The sequence below is a fragment of the Sciurus vulgaris genome (genome assembly GCF_902686455.1).
Source record: "Sciurus vulgaris genome assembly, chromosome: 3".
Taxonomy (NCBI): Eukaryota; Metazoa; Chordata; class Mammalia; order Rodentia; family Sciuridae; genus Sciurus; species Sciurus vulgaris.
Window position 1 is genome coordinate 180,813,350 of NC_136463.1, and position 21,051 is coordinate 180,834,400.

The following is a 21,051-nucleotide window of genomic DNA, read 5'->3' on the forward strand; positions in this document are numbered from 1 at the left end:
GACCTGGCTGTATGGGCTCCTGGTCACCCCCGAGACTCATAAGGGGTTTGCTCCTTTGTGCAGTCATCAGCAGTGAGGACTCTGAAGGTCCCAGCGATGCAGAAGAGCCGGCAGCAGCCTCCAGCTCAGCCCTGAGAAGCCGTCCTGGTAAGGAAGGCCGGCACAGCCGGCGGGGCTGCAGGAGTCGGAGCTACTGTTTTCTGATGCACTGTTTTCTGAACCCATTCTATGGGGTAGATCTAGTTTATCCTGAGACCCCCATCTCTGCATTGATTTGACCCTTTTGGGAAATACAGGGACACAAGAAATCATCAGACAATTATTTTTGATGATTGAAATTATGAATAGATAGAATATACACTCATGCATTGAATATGTAGTAGAAATAGGCTAGCAAAGTAATGAGTTTGTTTTAATAACTAATTGCCATGAACACAAAATTTTAGACTTATCCGGTAATTTCTATACAGAACAGAAAGCTAAATATTCCTTTATTAAAAGTTTATATTGGGGCTGGTGTTGTGACTCACTGATCGGGCGCTCGCCTCCACACGTGAGGCCCTGGGTTCAATCCTCAGCACCACATAAAAATAAAATAAAGGCATTGAGTCCACATACAACTAAAAAATATATTTTAAAAAAAGTTTATATTCACATTGAATATTCCTTTCTTAAAAGTTTATATTGTCATCTGATCACAAACTCTGAGTAGTGTCAAAAGACAATTCATTCAGCTATCTCATGTGAGCAGAAATACAGACTTGAAATAATGTATTCTGAAACCCAAAGTGATGCTTTTTGACAAAATTCTTCAGCAAACCATGGCATTTGGAATGATTTCTCAAGTGGCCTTTGCAAATAATATAGTATTTTTCCCCTCCAATAACTTCAAGGGTTAGCAGGCATTGCCATCTTTGTTTCCCAGAAGAGACAACACAATCCCAGAAACGTGCCAAGGTCTTCTCCAGACTCTCGTGGGGAATTAAAGGAAAGACAAAACTAGCATCCTGCATTTGGAGTTATGTCCTTTATAAAATACAAGATAAAAATGATTATCAAAATGTTGTATCATCTCAGGTGTACTTTCACAGATTTATAACTCTGTAGTGGCCAAGGGTAGTAATGCACTTCTGTGGTTCCAACTACTTAGGAGACCGGGGTGGGAGGGTCACGAGTTCAAGACCAAACTCTGCGACTTTGTGAGACCCTGTCTCAAAATAAAAATTTTAAAAAGGGCTGGGATATAGCTCAGTGGTAGAGCACCCTTGGGTTCATTACCTAGTTCCAAAAAACAATAACTCTGTAGTGCACAAATTGATGATTTGTTTTTCCTTTTAATTTTCTATATCCAGAGGATTTTACAAACATGCCTTTTTAGGGGAAACATACTAGAAAATGAGCAAATTGAGATGTTATTTGGCCTTGAGATCACAAAAGAACAATGTTTTAAACCATATGTTCATTCTAATTGCTCATGATAACTTCTAAAGAAAAAAGTGAGTTTGCTTCAGTAGACTGTATATCTCTAACTTTTATCCAAATACGGGCAAACTGCTGCAAAAAAAAAAAAAAAGTTTCCAGACACATCTGTGACTCACACCCAAGAGAAGATTATTTCTTTACCTTGTAAATGGTTTAAGGAAGCACCAGGTGGGTGTGGATCAAGGTGGCTTGTCATCTTCAGCATAAGATTTTCAAGGTCTCCCTGCATGAAGAACAGGCAGAGAAGATGGAAACAAGAACGGAGGGGAGGGGCTGGGGAGGTAGCTCAGCTGGTAGAGTGCTTGCCTTGCAAGCACAAGGCCCTGAGTTCGATCCCCAGTACTGCAAAAAAGAAAAAAAAAAGAACGGAGGGGAAAGTAAAATGGAGAGGTGTAGGAAAAGGCCAAGCCGTGCAAAGATGGCCCCAGCCAGGAAAGCGTTGTGACTTCGGGGATAAGTATGGAGTGTCACTAACCTACTAGGCAGGTAATCAGAAGAGCAGACCACAGTGGGCTTACCTTTTTTCCTAAGGTTTTTCTGAATTTTCTAATTAGGGAATTTTCTACTGAGTCGATTCCTTGGTCACAACATCAGTCCTACAGACTTATATTCTTTTGTGCAGTGATCAATAACCATGACCCATTAGACTTGAGAGATGGAGAAGGGGCCCAGGAAGCCACTTGCTCACGGCACCAGGTGACACAAGGTAGGATTAGAATTGCACCTTCAGGACTTCAGAAGGCAGGGTCTGAGTCCAGAGCTGTTTTCCTGGTTGATTTTATTCTGAGTGTTCTCCATATGCCTGGATTCTGTCACTTCTAGAATTTCTTTTGGTTCAACCTGGTCTGGATGGGAAATAGAAGGTGTCAAGAAAGCATTTTAGACAATTGTTTAACTGAAAAAACTCAATTGACTGATACAGTGAAAACATAGCAAAAATGTGCCAATAAAATGAGTCTATTTGACTGCATATCGTTATGCCTGTTACTGATAAAGAGTTGAAATATTGTACTTATTCTCCATCCCACCATTTTTATTTTATAAAGCATAGTAAGCAAAGTGTTCTTCTATTCATTAATATTGTCATTAGTCTCAAGTTTAGAAAGTCTTCCAAGAATGGTTTGTGCTGCTGTTTCAATATCAATAAGATCAAAATGGCATCCATCAATTATATTTAACCCAAATTATAGTTAAGATATCAGTATACATTGTGATTTTTCATAGGACTTTTGTAAATAACGCTTCATTTTGTCATCACGAAAATCTTAATAAGGATGTATTTTAGCTAGGTTATCCCAGCATTATACAGGAGAAAACTGGAGCCAGTAACTGTTAAGAGTCATTCACAAATTTAGTTAAGAATTAAAGAGAAAGCCAGGCTTGATCCCAGCATGGCGACCCTGAGCTGCCAGAACTAGATTCAGTAGAAGGCACAAGAGGAAAGTTCTCACGAAATGTCCTTATGCTGCAAGCCCGCTTGCCAGGTGAGTAGGCAAAGAACTTGTAAGCCTTGTGCGCATGAATAATTATCGTATTCCCTTTTTCTTTATAGAATTTGTGGATTTCAGAGACTCACCTACATTCAGAAAAGTGGTTAGGAAAAGAGGTAAGAGAAAATAAGAGCTCTTTGTGGTTATTAATGGACCATATTCTCTACATGAGGTTCATTCTAGATCTTTGTTCTATCCTGCAAAGTAAAAGACAAATTTAATTTCTGATGATTCATTTTCAACTCATATTAGTTAGATAAGCTAACTACTGTAATGTACGGACCTAAAGAAATCAATAACTCAAACATAATAGAAGTTTTTTAAAATTTAATAGAAATTTAATATTTTTTCTCAAGCAAACATTCCATGGAATTTTAGAGGGGAGAGAGGTGTGATCCTGTTCTTGGTGGTTGTCAGAGAAATAGCCAAATAGAAGATTCCCCGTCTTCATTACCATTCTTCCATGATTGTACTGAAAGAGAGGCAAAGTTGTGGATCACTATAAATGCAGATATAAAGCCAACAATAAATCCATAAAGCACAAGTAAAAGAAGAAAGATGCAATGTAAGAAAACAGGGTCAAGGCAAAGCAAGATGCCCAGCAAGGGTCAAATTTTCTTAGCTTCAGGTTAGGTGACAATAAGTCACACGAATTTGAAAGGCAGATGATGGAAGTCTGAGGGGAGGAACATTCTTGTCCTGGAATTTCAGAGCTTTCCAAGTTTTTCCTTGTGTCCTTTCTATATAATTCTCCTGTCTTGGTTCCCTTTACGTGCACTGAGCCCTTAAGGGACATTTGCTCCTTTCTGCAGTGAGAGGACATGACTACGGCTCTTCAGAATCCAGTGAGGAGGAGTTGTCCCCAGCACCCTATATCTCAACACCAAGAGGTGAGCTTGGCACCAAGAGGTGCCAAGGGTAAAGCCTACCACCTGGGCTCCAGGACATCCAGGGTGTGAGTGCAGAGCCCTGTTCCCTGGTGTGTTTTACTCTGAGCACACACCACAGCATGGTTAGGCAACCGGGGAGCCCAGATTCACTGTTAAGTTACTTAGCTGCAAACCTATGGGAAAAAAATACCAGTTTCTCAACTCCTTTGATTTTATAATTAGAGCTAAAAGATGTGTGTCTCTGAACCATTTGGTAGGGAACTCTTCTTTAGAAAGGAAGAGACAGAAATAATCATCACAGCATCTTTATAGACCAAATCCTTTCTCAGTAGTTATCGATCACTGGTTTTGTTTTCCATTTCTTTCTAGCTTCTGGCAGCATGTCTACTTGGAGGATACACAGTCAGAGACAAAGTAAGAGCAACTAAAAACTCTTGGTGCAATAAATGTCTTTATTTGCTACCAAAGCTTCATTTGGTTTTTATATCTTTTAAAATAAAAATAAATTTTTTTGAGATTTTAGATGATTCACATGATACTGTGATAATCAGTGAGTCAGATTAATTGGTGTAACACGGAGGCCTCAAATAGCAATGGCGCCAGCTCCATGCAAGGTCCTTCCTCACTCACTTGAATCAGGAGCCCCCAGATGAAGCACGCACTCCCCCTCACAGGGTCTTAGGGGCCCAGCTAGTGGGGGTGCTGATGTCTTTCAAGTGTTGTGTCCAATGCCCCCAATAAGAAACAGAGGTGGAAGAGACCTGCATGCAAACCCGTGGGAAGGTAAGACGTGTAAGAAATGGTGACAGAAGAGCTGCTTCCCATGGCAAAGCTGGCCCCAGTCCCAGCCTTGGGATGGCTCCTGGAGAAGCCTTGTCCAACAGGTCAGATGCAGCCAAAGGGTGGCCTGGTGGCAGGAATATCCCTTCCCCTTATGCAAGCTTCCCCTTGCCAGTTTTCCTTTTAAAGATCAGACTGGATCCTAAGGCACAGACTAGGACTGTCAAAGAACTTTCTTTCTTTCTGCAGGGCTCAACAGTGACAGCTCTTTAGAGCTGAATCATGAAGAGGAACCTCAGGAATCCCTGAGAAGTGGATCAGGTAAAGAAGATTAGGACGCCACGCCTTGGCCCGCAGGATGTCAGGACTCTGAACTAAAAGCCACTGAGTCCAGATGCCTTTTATTTTGAACAACCTGACTGACTTGCATCCAGTTATCCTGGAAACTTCTTTTCAATACTTTAGAAAATGGAAGGAGGCAGGAAATTATTACCAACTCATGTTTAACAGCATGAGTCCTGTCAACTAAATGTATGTAAATATATTTTGCTGTAGCAGAAGAAATAAATAGCAAAACAATGGTATTTGTTATGCCTACTAACACAAAGATTCTAGATTTCTAGCCATATATTGGTCATGTGTCACTTGCAATTGTAGAAGCTTAAAAAGACAACTGGTCCTGTTGTGTAATTATAGTCAGAAATAAAAGCTTCAGATCAATCACTTTCAAAGTTTAGTATAGTTTTTGTAGTTTTTGACAGATATTCTTCACCATGGAATAGGATTATATTGTATTGTTTCCATGTATTTTGACAAATAAGACCTGTTTTTATCATCACAAAAGCCTTAAGACTTGGACAGGTTAACCTTTACTATGCCTATTTTGGGACAAGAAAACAGATGTACAAATGTGTAAGAATCAAAAAACTAAAGTAACAGTAGGACCTAGCAACCATGATTGACTACTGTATGTAACAGGCATGAGGAAAAGACATGTGTTACATGATCAGAGTTTAAAAAGACAGTATAAGGAACCCATAATATTCACAGGGAAAAATGTTAGTAGCTGATGAAAGAAAGCAAACTTATTTAACAACAATAACAAATCAAAATATAATATGTAAAATACACTTTGTATTTTATAATATAGGATATATAATATATATTATATATATATAAAATGTGTGCTGTGTATGTACACATACATGCACAGATTAGCACATATACATTTTTACATATATATATATATATAGAGAGAGAGAGAGAGAGGTTGAGATATATATATATATATAGATATATAGACATACCCATGGAGAGTGAAAAATCAAAATTACAGATAGACAATGAGGACAGGAATACAGCCTGATATTCTGTATGCAAAATAACCTAGAAGGATCACTCCAGAAAGGATTAATAGAGAGGGGCTGGGGATATAGCTCGGTTGGTAGAGTACTTTCCTTGCATGCACAAGGCCTTGGGTTTGATCCTCAGTTTCACCAAAAAAAAAAAAAAAAATCAAGTTAGCTCAGAAAGGATTAATAGAGAAATAAAGGGAAACAGAGATCAAGAGCAACACTGACGAAGAGAGTGCAGCAGAGGAGGCCAGCAAAATCAGAGTGACAGGCTCATGGATCAGAGATGGAGCCAGGAAAGAATAGAGTCAGGGCAACAGGCAGGAAATAAGGGAGAGGAGGATGAGGTGTGGCCAGGCAGAAGAGGAGACTGCGGCCCTGTTGGACCTGAAGAACAGTCATGGGGTGGGTATATTTTTTTCTCAGCTCATCTGAATGTTAAACATAGTTCCCTGTGACCACACTGAAGTTTGTTCCCTGGTCATTTCCTTATTTCTCTTCAGTATCTTGGGGCAGAGTTCTTCAAATGCATAGTGGAAGAGTCAGAAGGGACACACGATGGAGGAGCCAATTATGATATCACCAATTACCTTTGTTTACCTGCCTACATGGGGGAAAAGCCATTCTTTCCCTCCCCAACATGCACAAACTCATGCATGCACACACGCATGCACACACACACACACACACACATACACACACACCCATGCAGACTTGTGCACAGACTTAGTGTTTTCAACAGGTCTGAGAGGACCGAGAGAGAAAGAAGAACTGGTTCTTGGATGGAGGGAGGTGTCACTGAGTGGAAAATGTTGAGAGAAAAAGTGGGAAGGGGAGTCTTGGCCACCAAATGAAAAGAGAGCTGAATAAGTTCAAGTTTTTCTAAGTGGACATGGATCCAAGTATCCCAGGTTGGGGAATTTTGGGGAGAAAAGAGATGATCTGCAAGATACCTCTCAGAAGTTATACCAGAAACATGGGAATGAAAGTCCATGACTGATTGAAAGACTTGCAACATAGGAATCTCAGATGGAACTGCCAAGGGAATAGGGATGGCTGTTTGGTCAGTGTCGAAGGACTGGCATTTGGTGATAATAAAAGTAGTATCTTGAGATGAAAATGAACCTAGAAGAAGGAAATATAGATAAAGCCAAAGGTTGACATTGCAAAAACAGTTAATCTAGATAAAAACATCAAGATGGAGAGAAACAGAGCTAGAGTCAAATAGAGAACTAAAAGGGAACTGAATGCAGAAAACAGTCACCTCAATAGTAAAACTAGATCCAGAGACATGAGCCCAGCAAAGCATGTGGAATGAGATAGACATAGGACAATAAAGGAAGGGCAGGACGGATGGGGCACCATGGAGAGGAAGCTGTGAAAGGTGAGAGAAAAATGGTGATGGGCACTTTGAAGGGGAAGAGGAGAGAGACACAGAAATCGTGGGATCTGAGATGATCATGAGACAAGAGCAACTTGGCACAAGGCATGGTTCACAGTAGCAGTGAGTCTTCAGAGTAAGGTGTGCCCAGGTATCCAGGTGGCCTTTCTTACTCCCCAGATAATAAGAAGCCTTGCTTCAGGCATTCCATCCACCCCGTGGTTTCTCAAGCCAAACTGTCTTCCAAAGTGAGTTGGAGAATGTCCTCTGTCCAAGGTCCTGAAGGCTCTAGTCTTCCCTTGTATGTCTTCAAGGCCTTTACACTCCAAACTCGATGCTTCCAAAACCGAACACGTCATCTTTTGCCCCAAAACCAGTCTCCCCTCCTCCAGTGTTTTCTGTCTCTAAAACACACTATTGATTAATCCCTTCTTTCAAGAGGAAATTATTGGGGTCATCTGTAAAATGTATATATATATATATATATATATATATATATATATATATGCACTGAGAAAAAAGAGAGATTTTAGAGGTAAAGTCATCCTTTGATGTAGGAGTCAGGAGGAGGAGTCACCAATGTTGGGGGAAAAGAAAATTTGGGGAGCGGAAGGAGCATGGATGAAAATTATTTTACTAATCATGATTTAGGAGCAGGGCCACAAGGGACTGGAAATAAGAAGTGTTCCTGTGTCCTGTGTTCCCCAAAATGTGTGCCAAGAGGCCAAGAAGCAATGATGGAAAATGGCCAAGTGTCTCACCTAACAGGCAAGTCTGCTCAAGGGTCTCAGGGTGGAGGTGGCTCAGAAATACCACAGCTGTTGGGCAGTACTGTGGTAGGGGATCAAGTTCAAGGAGAACATTAGGAAGACTCTGGCTCACCAACAGGAGGTGGGCCCCAGGCCCTAGGCTGCAGGAATCCAGAATCAGATTTCCCATTTCCTGCTGCACTTGACAAGGAGCAGGTCCAGCATGCCAGAACCCTGTTCTCTCCAACTGCTTGACCTGACCCTTTGGGAACTGCAGAAAGGCAAGAGAGCATTAGAAAGGGATGTTCAACAGGACGAGGTCTATGGGTTACACATGGTTTGTGTAATACAAGTACGTTGGTAAAAATGGCAGTGTATTATTTATTATATTATATCAATACTGAAGTGTTGGATTTATATGGCTTCCACCCTTACCTGTAGAACAAAGAAAACAGTGTGCTTCTGCTGGTAGATCTGGGAGATAATAGAATAGCTTTGCTACAGCCTTAGGAGAGCCTAAGAAGACAAATAACCCTGTTACCTGTCAGGAAAAAGACCTCACATAACTATTCTTAAACTAAAAATGTTTAGTTTCAAAATCATCTTCCAATATGCTATTGATTTATATAGTGATTTTCAATTAAGTGGCCAATGAGATCATCTAATCTTCAAAAAAAATTAAAAACCTGAACAGGATTACCATTGCTATGCCTGTTTCAAAAATAAGGAAACAGGTACACATAGTAATTAAGAGCTTTCTCCAAGTCTCAGGGAACTAGAGGAAGACCTTAGATCTCCATTCCATTCCTTAGAATGAAAAGAGAAATGATGCCCAGAACATCATTATCAACCCCAGTCTTCCACGCAGGGTCAACTGCCAAAAATGTTAAACTTCATTTATAAATCACAGTTCTCTGACCACCACCTTCACTTTCTAGATACCGTGGATGATGGAAACAATTCTACTTTGGGAAAAGTCAGTGGGGAAAGAAGTAAGAACAAATAAGCATTTACTTGATTTTTATGTTACTAATGAACTATTTTTTTAATGCTAAGGTTTGTTATCATCATTTTTATTCCTTTCATAAGACAAAAATGGATGCTTTTTAAAGTAACTATTTTTCAAAAAGATTCATATCTTCATGTTTTTTGTTCTGAATTTTAAATGTCTTGTAAATGTTCATGTATATCTTTCAAGAATATTTCTATGCATGTATAAATGTTTTGGGATATTTTATTTGTTTAAATGATGCAATTCAATATATTCTTTTCTTGCTTTTTAAACTAAAATATCATAGCTAGACAATAAGAAGATTTAGCATCTTTAATTGAACTATGAAAATCACATCTCAGGGCTGCTTCAACATGCCTTTTCCCACCTTCAGTATAGCTGGAATTTTTCATTTGCTCTTTTTAAAATTTATTTTATTTGTTTTTTAATTTGTTCTAATAAGTTATACATGAATGCACTTGACATATTGTACACAAATGGAGCACAACTTCTCATTCCTCTGACTACACAATGTAGTCACACCAGTTGTGCAGTCATACATGTACATATGTATGATTACATACATGTAATGATGTACATACATGTAATGATGTCTGTCTCATTCCACCATTCTTCCCACCCTCACACCCTCTCCCCTACCCTCACTCCCCTCTGCTCAATCCAGAGTTCCTCCGTTCTTCCCCTAGCTCCCCAACCCCATTGTGGATCAGCATGCTCCTGTCAGAGAAAACATTCAGCCTTTGGGTTTGGGGATTGGCTTATTTCACTTAGCATGGTATTCTCCAGCTCTATCCACTTACCTGAAAATGCTGTAATTTCATTCTTATTTAAGGTTGAGTAATATTCCATTGCATGTGTGTATTTTATATACATATATGTAGATATATAATATATATAATATATATAAATATATATAATATATATACATATATAATATATATTTTATATATATATCACATTTTCTTTATTCATCTGTTGAAGGGCACCTAGGTTGATTCCATAGCTTAACTATTTTGAATTAAGCTGCTATAAACATTGATGTGACTGCCTCACTGTAGTATGCTGATTTTAAGTCCTTTGGGTATAAACCGAGGAACGGGATAGCTGGGTCAAATGGTGGGTCCATTCCAAGTTTTCTGAGTGCTTTCATACTGCTTTCCAGAGTGGCTTCACTAATTTGCAGTCCCACCAGCAATGTATGAGTGTGCCTTTTTCCCCACATCCTTGCCAACACTTAATGTTGCTTGTATTGGTGATAATTGCCATTCTGACTGGAGTGAGATGAAATCTTAGAGTCGTTTTGATTTGCATTTCTCTAATTGCTAGAGATGTTGAACATTTTTTCATATATTTATTAACCATTCATATTTCTTCTTCTGTGAAGTGTCTGTTCAGGTCCTTAGCCCATTTATTGATTGGGTTATTTATTTTGAGTTCTTTACATATCCTGGAGATTAGTGCTCTATCTGAGGTATGTGTGGTAAAGATTTTCTCCTATTCTGTAGCCTTTCTCTTCATGTTATTGATTGTTTCCCTTGCTGAGAAGAAGCTTTTTACTTTGAATCCATCCCATTAAATAAGAGACCCAGAATAGCCAAAGCAATTCTTAACAAGAATAGTGAAGCAGGAGGCATCACATTACCAGACCTTAACCTATTCTACAGAGCATAACAAAAACAGCATGGCACTGGCACCAAAATAGACAGGTAGACCAATGGTACAGAATAGAAGACAGACAAACCCACATAAATACAGTTATCTCATACTAGACAAAGATGCCATAAACATACATTGGAGAAAAGACAGCCTCTTCAACAAATGGGTCTGGGAAAACTGAAAATCCATATGCAGCAGAATGAAATTAAACTCCTGTCTCTCATCCTGCACAAACTCAACCCAAAGTGGATCAAAGACTTAGGCACTAGAACCAAGACCTGCACCTAATAGAAGAAAAAGTAGGCCCTGATCTCCCCCATGTTGGCTTAGGACTGACTTCCTAAACAGGAAGTTCATTTTTTTGCTCTTCATTTTGTTCATTTTATTTGCTCTTGATCACTTCCCAGATCTCTTTTCTGTAGATGCTGTTGGTTTGTTTTCTTCCAGTGCTGAATGATCATGGACAGGCTCCTAAGTCATAGACACGAAATCTTTGTCATGTGTGTTGCTAATAGTTTGTACAATTCATTGTTTTTCTTTTAGGCTTGTTAATGGAATCTTTTATCCTAGAGAAGGTTAAGAATTTGCTAGTCAAATTTATCAGCCTTTTTCTCTGGTTTCTGAGTTTCATATCATATTTACAATAGCCACTTTTACCTCAAGATTTTAAAAATTCTGTGCTATATTTGTGAAACACTTGATCATTTTTCGTCTTGTCTACAATCCACAAAGAGGGATTCACCTCTTTGTGTATCTGTGAGCTGGGAATTTAAATAATACTGCCTACACTATTGCACTGTGATCTAAGTTGCTGCTTAGACCACAGAGTGCCTTTAACAATTCATATATTAGTTTTTCTTTTGTAACAGAAGGCACTAGAGAAGAGAAAGAGGAACTCAGAACCGTCCTGATGTCTTACTGGAGGTGAATTTTAGATTAACTTCAAGAAATCTTCCCCCACCCCTTCACAAATCCACCAGAACCTCTAATTAGAAATGCATTGACCTTAGAAATGCAGATTAACTTGGGAATGAGACATACTTTTCCCCATTTATTCATATTTACTTAATATTCTTTCAATAAGAAATTTCTTAAAATAACTCCTGCTCTTTTGTGTATATTATATAAATGTTACCACACATATATTTTTCCATCTGTATAATAACCAAAATGAAGTTAAATAGGACAAGACTCTCGAAATCTTAATTTAAATAGAAAATCCAGTCATTTTATTACCTACTCACATGTGAGGGAATCAGAAAGTCCCTGACTTGATATAAAATCTTACAATATTTATGCAGTTTAGGGATCCAGATGTAACTTACAATAGTATGATTCCAAACTATCAGGTAACATGATGAATCAGAATTACAGATTCCTTTGGAAATTGGTTTCATCAGAAATGTCAATAATTCTAACTTGGAAGAACATCACTGTACACATTCAAATAACTCTTTCAATGACAAATTTATATTAACAGAGGACAGAATGAACTTATAATAATTATTTATTTATTTATTTTTATGTGGTGCTGAGGATCGAACCCAGTGCCTCACACGTTTGAGGCAAGTGCTCTACCACTGAGCTGCAGCCCCAGCCTGATAATAATTATAAGTAGACACATGTTCCTATATTTTACCAGAGAAGAAGACTCTTACAAAACTTCTCCCAAACTTCATTGAATCAGATCCTATTAGTTTTATGGTGCAGAAGTTCTCTCTCCTTCTACAACTGTGTTGAGAGATTTTTCTTTCATCTCTTTCTGGAATTCTTTTTATTTGTTACATAGACTTAAAAATCAGTCTCTAGAAATTTGTTAGTCTTATAAGAAAAGGAGATCCATAGAGCTCAATTTTATTGGCAGAAAAAGAGAAAGGCCTGAAAAGGATTTTACCTAAAAATAGGAGTTAAGGATGTAGGTAGATTTTTATGCTATGGCCCCCATTCTTGCTGCTTAAATCTGGACCAGCCTGAGACCCCTTATCTTTTTATTTTTACATTTCCTTTCTTGTCTTCATCTAAAAACAGAATGTGAACAACTATTTCAGTATTCAAGTGGGAGGATGATTATTATGTTTTTAATACTGTATCATATAATATTTTATAATCATCACAGATATTTATAGGCTAATTATTATTTCTGGCATCATTAAAATACTTTCTACACTCTTTCTTTTTTCTCCAAATACTGATGAACTTTCAAAATGTAGTTTCCTATGGGCCTCGTTACACCTCCCTCTTTATTGTCCTATTCCCATTTCACATTCTCGACACTTCCACAACTTTCCTTTCCTGGAAAATCAGACCACATATATTCCAAAGATTGCCAAAACTCGGTCTCCATTTAAAGTACCTGTTTTGGGGTGAAGATGGTCTTCAAAATTGCCCATCGTTACTGGTATAAGACAGATAATTTGGTGATACTGAAGGAAGAGCCAAATTGGGAGGACCAGAGCATTCCCCAAACAGGTTTGAAAGTCTTCAGCGGAGAGGCCAAGACTTCAGAAGCTTTTGTTCAAGCTTATGTTCACACTGAAGACTGGTTAGCGTCTCACTGGTCACAGAAGATGTCACCACAGGTCAGCCTGCAGACATGGCAGAGCAAGTCACAGTGACCTTTACTTCCACAGGATAAGGTGGTAAACTCAGAGTCTATAATGGTTTTCCTAGGGGCATGATCTGGGCATCTTGACCAATGCAGGACAGGATCTATTAATTACTCTCTCACCTCCTTCAAATCTCTGCTCAAAAGTTAACTTATTAGAGATTCTTCTCCAGTCCTCCTATATAAATTAGTGCGCGTGCACACGCGCACACACACACACACACACACACACACACAGAGCCTCATCCACCACTCTCTGATCCCTTCATTTGGATTTATTTTTCATTATAGCACTCTGTCATCTTATGTATTTATTTCTTCATTATTTGTCTCCCCACCAGAATGTAAACTCCATGTAGTAAGAACCTTATGTTGTTCACAACTTTATCCTCAGCTCCTGGAGTTAATTTGCTATAAGTGCCCAATAAATAGCTATTGGATGAAATATTTTCATGAATAAATTAATTCTACCAGTTTGTGGAAGTTTAATCCAAATATATGATTGTACAAAATACACACTTAAAAACAAACGAAAATATAAAAAGATGTATCAGAAGTGTCAGGAAACTACCGCACTAGAAAACTGGTGATTTTTCACCACATTATCTATTTCTCTATTGTTATCCATTTTCTACATCATTATCTACATTCTCTGTCATAGATAATGATATAGAAATCAATGCTGCAGTCTAATGAGATCTCTGCAGATCTCATTGCGGGGCGAGGTTGCGTCTAGACTGCATAGTCTCAGTGGGCTTCTTCCAAGGATGAATGTACAGAATGGCCATAGGTGAGTGACCCTACTTGGTCTCACAAGTGAGGCAGAAGGAAGGCAGCAGGTGTGGAGGGTAATAGTGTGAGGGGAGACAGACCTTCTCCCAGGAGCTTGGGGCCTCAGAAAGCTGGTTCTCCAGTCAAGAGGATGAAGCTGGTGTGGCTTGTGCTGGTTACCTGATCATGGTCTTAAGGGCTGGGGTTGTTGTCTGCCTTTTGCCTTCTAACATCTGGCAGGCCTTGGCATCACCATGATCAGGTGACTAGGGAACATAGTCCCTTCAAGTCGTGTGGGTAAAAATGCACTTTCTTCTTTCATCCTCTGGGACCCAAAATCTCTTAGTGTCTAACAGTCCTCTCTGGCCGTTTGTTGGCTCAACTTGCTGATGTCTACATGATAGGAAGACCCAGGTTCTTTCCCATCTCTACAATACTCTCTCCATTATAACCATCTTGTTCTTTAAATTTCATGTTAATGACTGCCAATTATATTTCCCCCTTTTTTTATTTTGAACTTCCAAGTCATAAATTCAACTTCTTCTCCAAATATCCACTTGAATTTTACAGGTGTCTCAAATTTTGCATGCTCAACAGACTTCCTGATTTTTACTTGCAAACCTATCATCCGCCATCTAGTTATCCTCATCTCAGTAAATGATACATATCTTCAGTTGCTGGAGCCAAAAAAAAATGTAGGGCATGTGCTGCTTTCCCCCTTTTCCTAACCCTCCACATTCAATCCCTCATCAAGTTTCAAAACTATAGTTCACGTTTTCTCACTCTTTATCTCCTTGCCCCTCCCCCAGGTTAAGTGCCATTATCTCGCATGTGGAAAACCAGAGTCCTCCCCACCATGAGCCCGCTCCTCTTCTTACCTATGTATAATTCACTCAACAACCTGCCACCCAACTGCCTATACCCTCTCAATGGTTTCCAGTTGAATCAAGAAAAAAGTTTAAATTCCCTGCCATTACATAAGCAGACCTGATCACCTTATAAATCTTATCACCCCCCACCCCGGTTACCACTCTGGCCTTCCTTTAACACACCAAGCAATTTTCTGCCTCAAAGCCTCTGTTGATAAATAAAATGCTCTTCCCTGGGGCAGTTGGCTCCTTGTTCATGTTTTAGCTCCAGAGTGTCCTCCTCAGAGAGACCTTGCCTGATCTTCATTTCTTAAAACTCCTCCACACTATTTTACATCTCCCTTTTTTTCTGTCTTTCACCTCATTTATCTTGCTTTTGATGTACGGAGGATGATTTCTTAGTGTTTATCTGTCTATATTATCCCTTATGATTATGCTTTCCAATCTTATTTAAGAAATCATGGTCTAAGTGTTGTTCCCTGAGAGCTTTTCTACCTTTCCTACTTTACTGGGTGTCTTGATCAATAAAGTCAGACCCAGACGGACAGTGTGAAGGTCATTCTTTACTTTTCTTCTTGCATGTTAGGCCAGTGCTCTACCATGGAGCTACATCCCCAGCTCCTCTGAGAGCCATTATTTGTAGTTCTCAGAAGGTTCCCAGCAAGACTGAGGATAAGTCGGCCACATGGGTGATGAAACAAATTGGCTTTCCTTCACTTTCCACTTCCGTGTTCCTCACTGCTGCTCCTTGGGATTATTTCAAAAGTCAACTTACCAAACAAGATCTGCTTTTGAGAGTACAAGACTAAGACATGCTTATTTATTTTCTCACTTAGATATTTAGTCCTTTTGGAATTGATTTCTTTTTAGTGTGACATAAGGTAGGGGCCTAATTTTTTCCCAACATGGGCAACCAATTGTCCCTGCTTCTTCAATGGTATGTAGCATCACACATGGCCTACATCAAGCAGCCATATAGGTATTGAGCTTGGGTTGTAGCTCAGAGGTAGAATATAGATAGATAGATAGATAGATAGATAGATAGATAGATAGATAGATAGATAGATAGACAGATAGACAGACAGACAGATTTGTTTTTTGGGCTTTCAAACCTGATCCATTACTCTATTCTGTGTCAATACATATCATACTCTATTAAGGACTCTAATTGTATTTAATATCTTAATATTCTCCAAACTGTTTTCTTTTTCAAAATTGTTTTGACTCTTATGGCCACTTTCTCTTTCCTCATGAGTTTTAATATCATTTTGCTGACCCTTAAAAGCCCTGTTTAATTTTTATCAAAATCACATGGAATGGAGAATCGATGTTTCTAAAGTATTGAGTCTTCTTATTCATGAACATGAGCAATCTCACTATTTATCCTTTCCTTTTTAGAACCTTCATTTATTCATTCAACAAATATTCCAAAGACGCTCAATGGAGATAAAGCTATGAACAAATATCTCATCAACCTTACATTCCAATTGTGGATATGTAGAAAATACACATATAAATATGTAATATTTTATGTTTTTGTAGTGCTGGGGATCAAACCAAGGGCCTCCGGCATGCTAGGCAGGCCCTCTACCACTGAGCCACATTCCTTACTCAACACATAGTATTTTACACGATGACAATACTATAAAGGAAAAGAGGAATGCAGGCATAGAGTGATAAAAACATTTTGTTTTAGGCATGGGGATAAGGAGGACCTCATACCAGACTATGTATGAGATCTTAATGAGGTGAGGGACTAAGCCATGGAGCAAGGCAGAATCATTCACTGCAAAGACCTAAGACAGGACTCCACCCATCCTTTACAGAATGACAGTGGAGGCCACCGGCTGGAGAGACAGGAGTTGGGGGAAGTGGTTTGTCAGGGTTCTGTAGATCTCACAGGTCATCTCAGTGTCCTTGTGATGCTGAGACTACCTATCAAGATCACAGCAAGGTGGCCCACCTGCTCAGACCCTTCCCGCCTTCAGCGGTGCTTCCTATGCATGGTGCAGTCTTTCTGTCTAGTCTGAGGTTTGTTGCTGCTGCTGTAAATGCAGTCTTTACTTCCAGTATATCTTTTAACTGGTCACCACTCCTATATATGAAAGCTATTCATAATTTTGAAATCTTCTGATTTTTCTTCTTGTTATATTATTAATTGCTTCTTTGGAGGTTTCTGAGTATATAATTATATCATCTAATATCTTGTATATTTTCTAACCTTTCTGAGGCAAGTGCTTAATTCAATGGCTGTCATTTTTATCACTAATTATTTAAGGCACTCTATTAACAATCTTCAATAGGTTCTTAAAGGTAGTGTCTCCAATATTATTATTTTCTAGACATCCTAGAGTTTGGATTTGTCTCAGGAGACATGTAAGAGGAGGGGAAGAAAGTGCATGTGCTCTATTTTCTGTCTATAGAGTTCCTTGCGTAGGGATCACATCTGCCTTGTTAAATGTGTGACTTGGGTCTTTCATAGTCTTCTCTGTCTTGTCCAGTGATGTCTTATGGGCTTAAGGAAATGAAATTGAAGCCTTCTAATAGTATATTTCTGTTTCTTTTTGTGCCTCCTATGATTTCTCCTTGCTTAACACTTTTTGGCCTGAATTACACTTTCTTTGAGCCATAAGCCCAATTTCTTGTGGAGATATGCTCAATGTATTGTTGCCTGCATATTTATTTTCATTATTTTTAAATATATGTTTAAGTCTCTTGTATTTAGTGAAAGGTTGGTTTTAATTTTGTAATTCAAACTGAAATTTTCTTTTTAAAATGAGTTAAGCACATTTGCTCTTATTGACACCAAGATACTTGATCTTGTGTTGGTCCCATTGAATTATGATATGAATTCTAGGGTTCTGGACTTGTTGTTGTTTTGTTCTTTTTAGTAATACATGGCAGTAGGATGCATTCTGACATGTCATACATGCATGGAGTAGAACTTCCATTCTTGTGGTTGTACATGATGTGGAGTCACACTGGTCGTGTGTTCATAGATGTGCTTTGGGACTTTTGAAGCATTATCACTCTGCATTCTGTATGAATTGTGTGTGGGTTTGGCATCTACTCAGATACTTAAGAAGGTTTGCCTTTTGTTCCACTGGACACATGGCCACTGAGCAGAGACTCTACTTTGCTGCCTTTCTTACAGTCGCCTCTGGCCTTGTGGCTAAGTTCTGGCCAGTGGTACAAGAAAAGAAGGAATGTGAGCCACTTTCAGATCTTTGCCTAGAAAGGGACGATGGTTGAGACCCTCCGTTTCCTCTACTTGCTCTGGTAGGAGCACATACATTTGATATTGAAGGATTGTTTCTGCTCTTGTCTCTACTCTTAGATCTGCCTTTTTATGACACGCTTGGTTCTCTCTTCTACATGGTACCCATTAGTTTCCCACCCAGATCTGTAAAATCAGCATGTTGTTCATCTCTTCTCACCCATTCAATTCTAGACCATAATTATTGCCTTTCAGCTGTTAAAAATGCTTCACGGTTACTCTTGGTTTTGTCCAGATAATACCCTTTGACTCCTAGCTGTAAATAAGAAACTTGCTCCACCGCCCATTTCCCCTGCTCACATTGTTTGCTGGTGATATTATTATTATTGTAATATTTCTATTTCATCAGATGAAAACATTCTAGGCCATCACCCCACTCCTTATATTTTAGTCCTTTTGCCAACGTTCTTCCAGTGCTGCCTTGCTTTACTGATCTATGTGATTTTCTCAAAAATGGATCAAAGGAACAACATTCCCAGGATTCTCTGGTTTGAAATTAGTTATCTATGCTAATTATACATGGAAAACAATTTGCCCATTATTTCTAGAAATATCTTGTCGATTTTTGTCCACTTTTCTATGGCATTAAGTGTTACTGTGGAAAATTCTGTTGTTGATAAGATCCCCTCCCTTGATCTTTTTGCCTAGGCTGCTCATTCAGTTCTTCCTGAAACTTTGAAGTGTGATCAATTTTCTGGAATATGTCTCAGCATTGACTGTCTGTAGCACATCTCTGCTACAAGTTGAAAATACATGTGCTTGTGATACATACATTCCATGTGATACCTTTTACTTGACTCTCATCAAGTATTTATTCTATTTTTTTTCCCCCTTCAGAAATGCCATTGATTTCTTTATGGTCTTCTGCTTACTCTTTTCTTTTCACTAATTTTTCTTAATTGTTATTAAACATCCTTGTTTCCTTTTCTGAATTCTATAAGCTAGGTCCTTTTTAATTTCTGAATTGTCCCTTCTCCTTTATTTTCCTCCTAAAGTTGACTTCATTGCTCTGATGAGTTTTTTATTCTGCTTATTTCTGAATTTCTGCATGCTCTAAATATGAATTATAACTCTGGATTTTCAATTCCAGTAAGTGTGCTGGCATTGTCTGAAATCTCATGTGTATTTGTTTGACATTCCTCTTCTGTTGTCAGCTTCTGCATGGTGTTTAGCAACATGCAAAATTTTTCTTTATGATGAGTGTTAAAACCTCATGTGAGTATGTTTTTTTTAAAAAAGAGTAAATCATTGTGGTAATTTTGTCTGTGGGATGACAACCAAGCTGGGGTATTTGTAGCTGGGAATTTAGCCTCACAAAAGCTTAGTGGAATGAAGACTAAAAGTAAAATACTTGAAAGTTACTGACATATAAAACTTGTAAAGCTCTGTTTATAGCTCTAAAGACTTATTTTCTCTTTTTTCTGTTTGAAGGGCAAAGGCGATATCATACAGTAAACCATCTCCAAAAAGCTAAGAAGACATGTTAGCATTCACTCTTTTGAACTTTTAGTAGCCCTGATCTTTCTTCCAGTTACCACCTTTGCTGCAGCCCCTAAGTCTCCTCTGAGCCATGACAACTGCATAACTGTTGGGTTATTTATAATACAGGCTGTAAATGCAACAAGGAGATCCCCAAATGCAGGCTTAAGCCAAACAATGTGTATCTCTTTCATCTAACAGTTCAGGGGTGGGCGGTAGGAAGAATCTGCCTTTCTTGACATGTGGTTACCATTCCTGGGTCCAACGAGGCTGACCTAGTTGTTGCTGTCCCCCAACCAGTGGGAATGGGAGAAGGGAACAGGAGAACCTCTATTTGTTTCTTGGAAAGAAATCTTCTACTCAAATCCCATCAGCCAAAACTTGGTCACATGGCCAGAGCTTGCTGAAAGTGAGGTTGAGAATGTAATCTCTCACCAGGCAGCCACAAGTGCAGCCATAACTCTCTTCTTTTGGAAGAAAGAGAATGATTGTAGGTGACGAGTAGCAACCTGCCTACTTACCCTTCATGTTTGCATCCAAAGTCAGTGGTTCCTTCAAATGAGGAAAACAGACTCTCCATTGGTTCGAATTAAGCCTTCTCGACCTCTGAGAACTTTGGCATGAGTGTGAGCTGGAACCTGGGTTGCAGCACAGAATTACATGGCCGGAGATGTGCCATCCCTGATTAGGAAATGAGAGGAGAGGAGAAAGTTTTGGAAGGTGTATAGTAACTAATGGATGCAGCATGGTGGAGGAAGAAGGAACAGTCAGTGGGAACTGAAATCATCGAAGCAGAAGCTAGAGCCCTGGAACCATATTGAATCTAAGCCTGGGAAACAGTTACTTAAACCAGACTCAGAGCACACACCATGTTGTGCGTGGGTGTTGGAGGAAGAAGATGTGTGATGCTCTATTCTCTGCAGCATAGTATATAGCTCTTTGTTTCTAGGACATTCCTCCTTTTCTTGTCTCTTCCTTTCTCCTTCTCTCCCTCATTCCATTTATGTTTCTTTCTCATGCTTCATTTTTTTTTTTTTTTTTGCTCATTATTTGCATCAGATAAAATAACTTCTAGTGTATTTATAGGTGGTGGTGGCAGGGCTTTTTTTCTCTAGAGTTAAAGCATCTTTGAATGTATTTTGTTTTCTTTCCATTACTTCTAATATCTCTATTATTTTCATCTCCATCCCTATCTTTATCATGTTCATCACATCCAAATTTATACTTATCCAAGTCTAAGATTTTTCCTTTGAGCTTC

The 21,051-nt window shown here is 38.8% G+C and overlaps 1 protein-coding gene across 5 annotated transcripts in view; it reads left to right on the forward strand.

Annotated features, from left to right (window-relative positions):
• The window catches only part of SP100 (SP100 nuclear antigen), a 97,904-nt gene that overhangs the window by 55,040 nt on the left and 21,813 nt on the right, over window positions 1-21,051 (forward strand). For 4 of the 5 annotated variants that reach the window (XR_013762688.1, XM_079132617.1, XM_079132616.1 and 1 more), the window contains exons 9-15: window positions 64-147; window positions 2,105-2,188; window positions 3,035-3,088; window positions 3,785-3,862; window positions 4,232-4,276; window positions 4,892-4,963; window positions 8,027-8,147. Coding sequence is in view for 4 of the 5 variants with exons in the window: in XM_079132617.1 (XP_078988743.1) it covers window positions 64-147; window positions 2,105-2,188; window positions 3,035-3,088; window positions 3,785-3,862; window positions 4,232-4,276; window positions 4,892-4,963; window positions 8,027-8,147 (538 nt within the window). In the remaining variant the exon portion in view is untranslated. The remainder of the gene's footprint in view (window positions 1-63; window positions 148-2,104; window positions 2,189-3,034; window positions 3,089-3,784; window positions 3,863-4,231; window positions 4,277-4,891; window positions 4,964-8,026; window positions 8,148-21,051) is intronic. The other variant, XM_079132619.1, reaches the window with a different exon arrangement.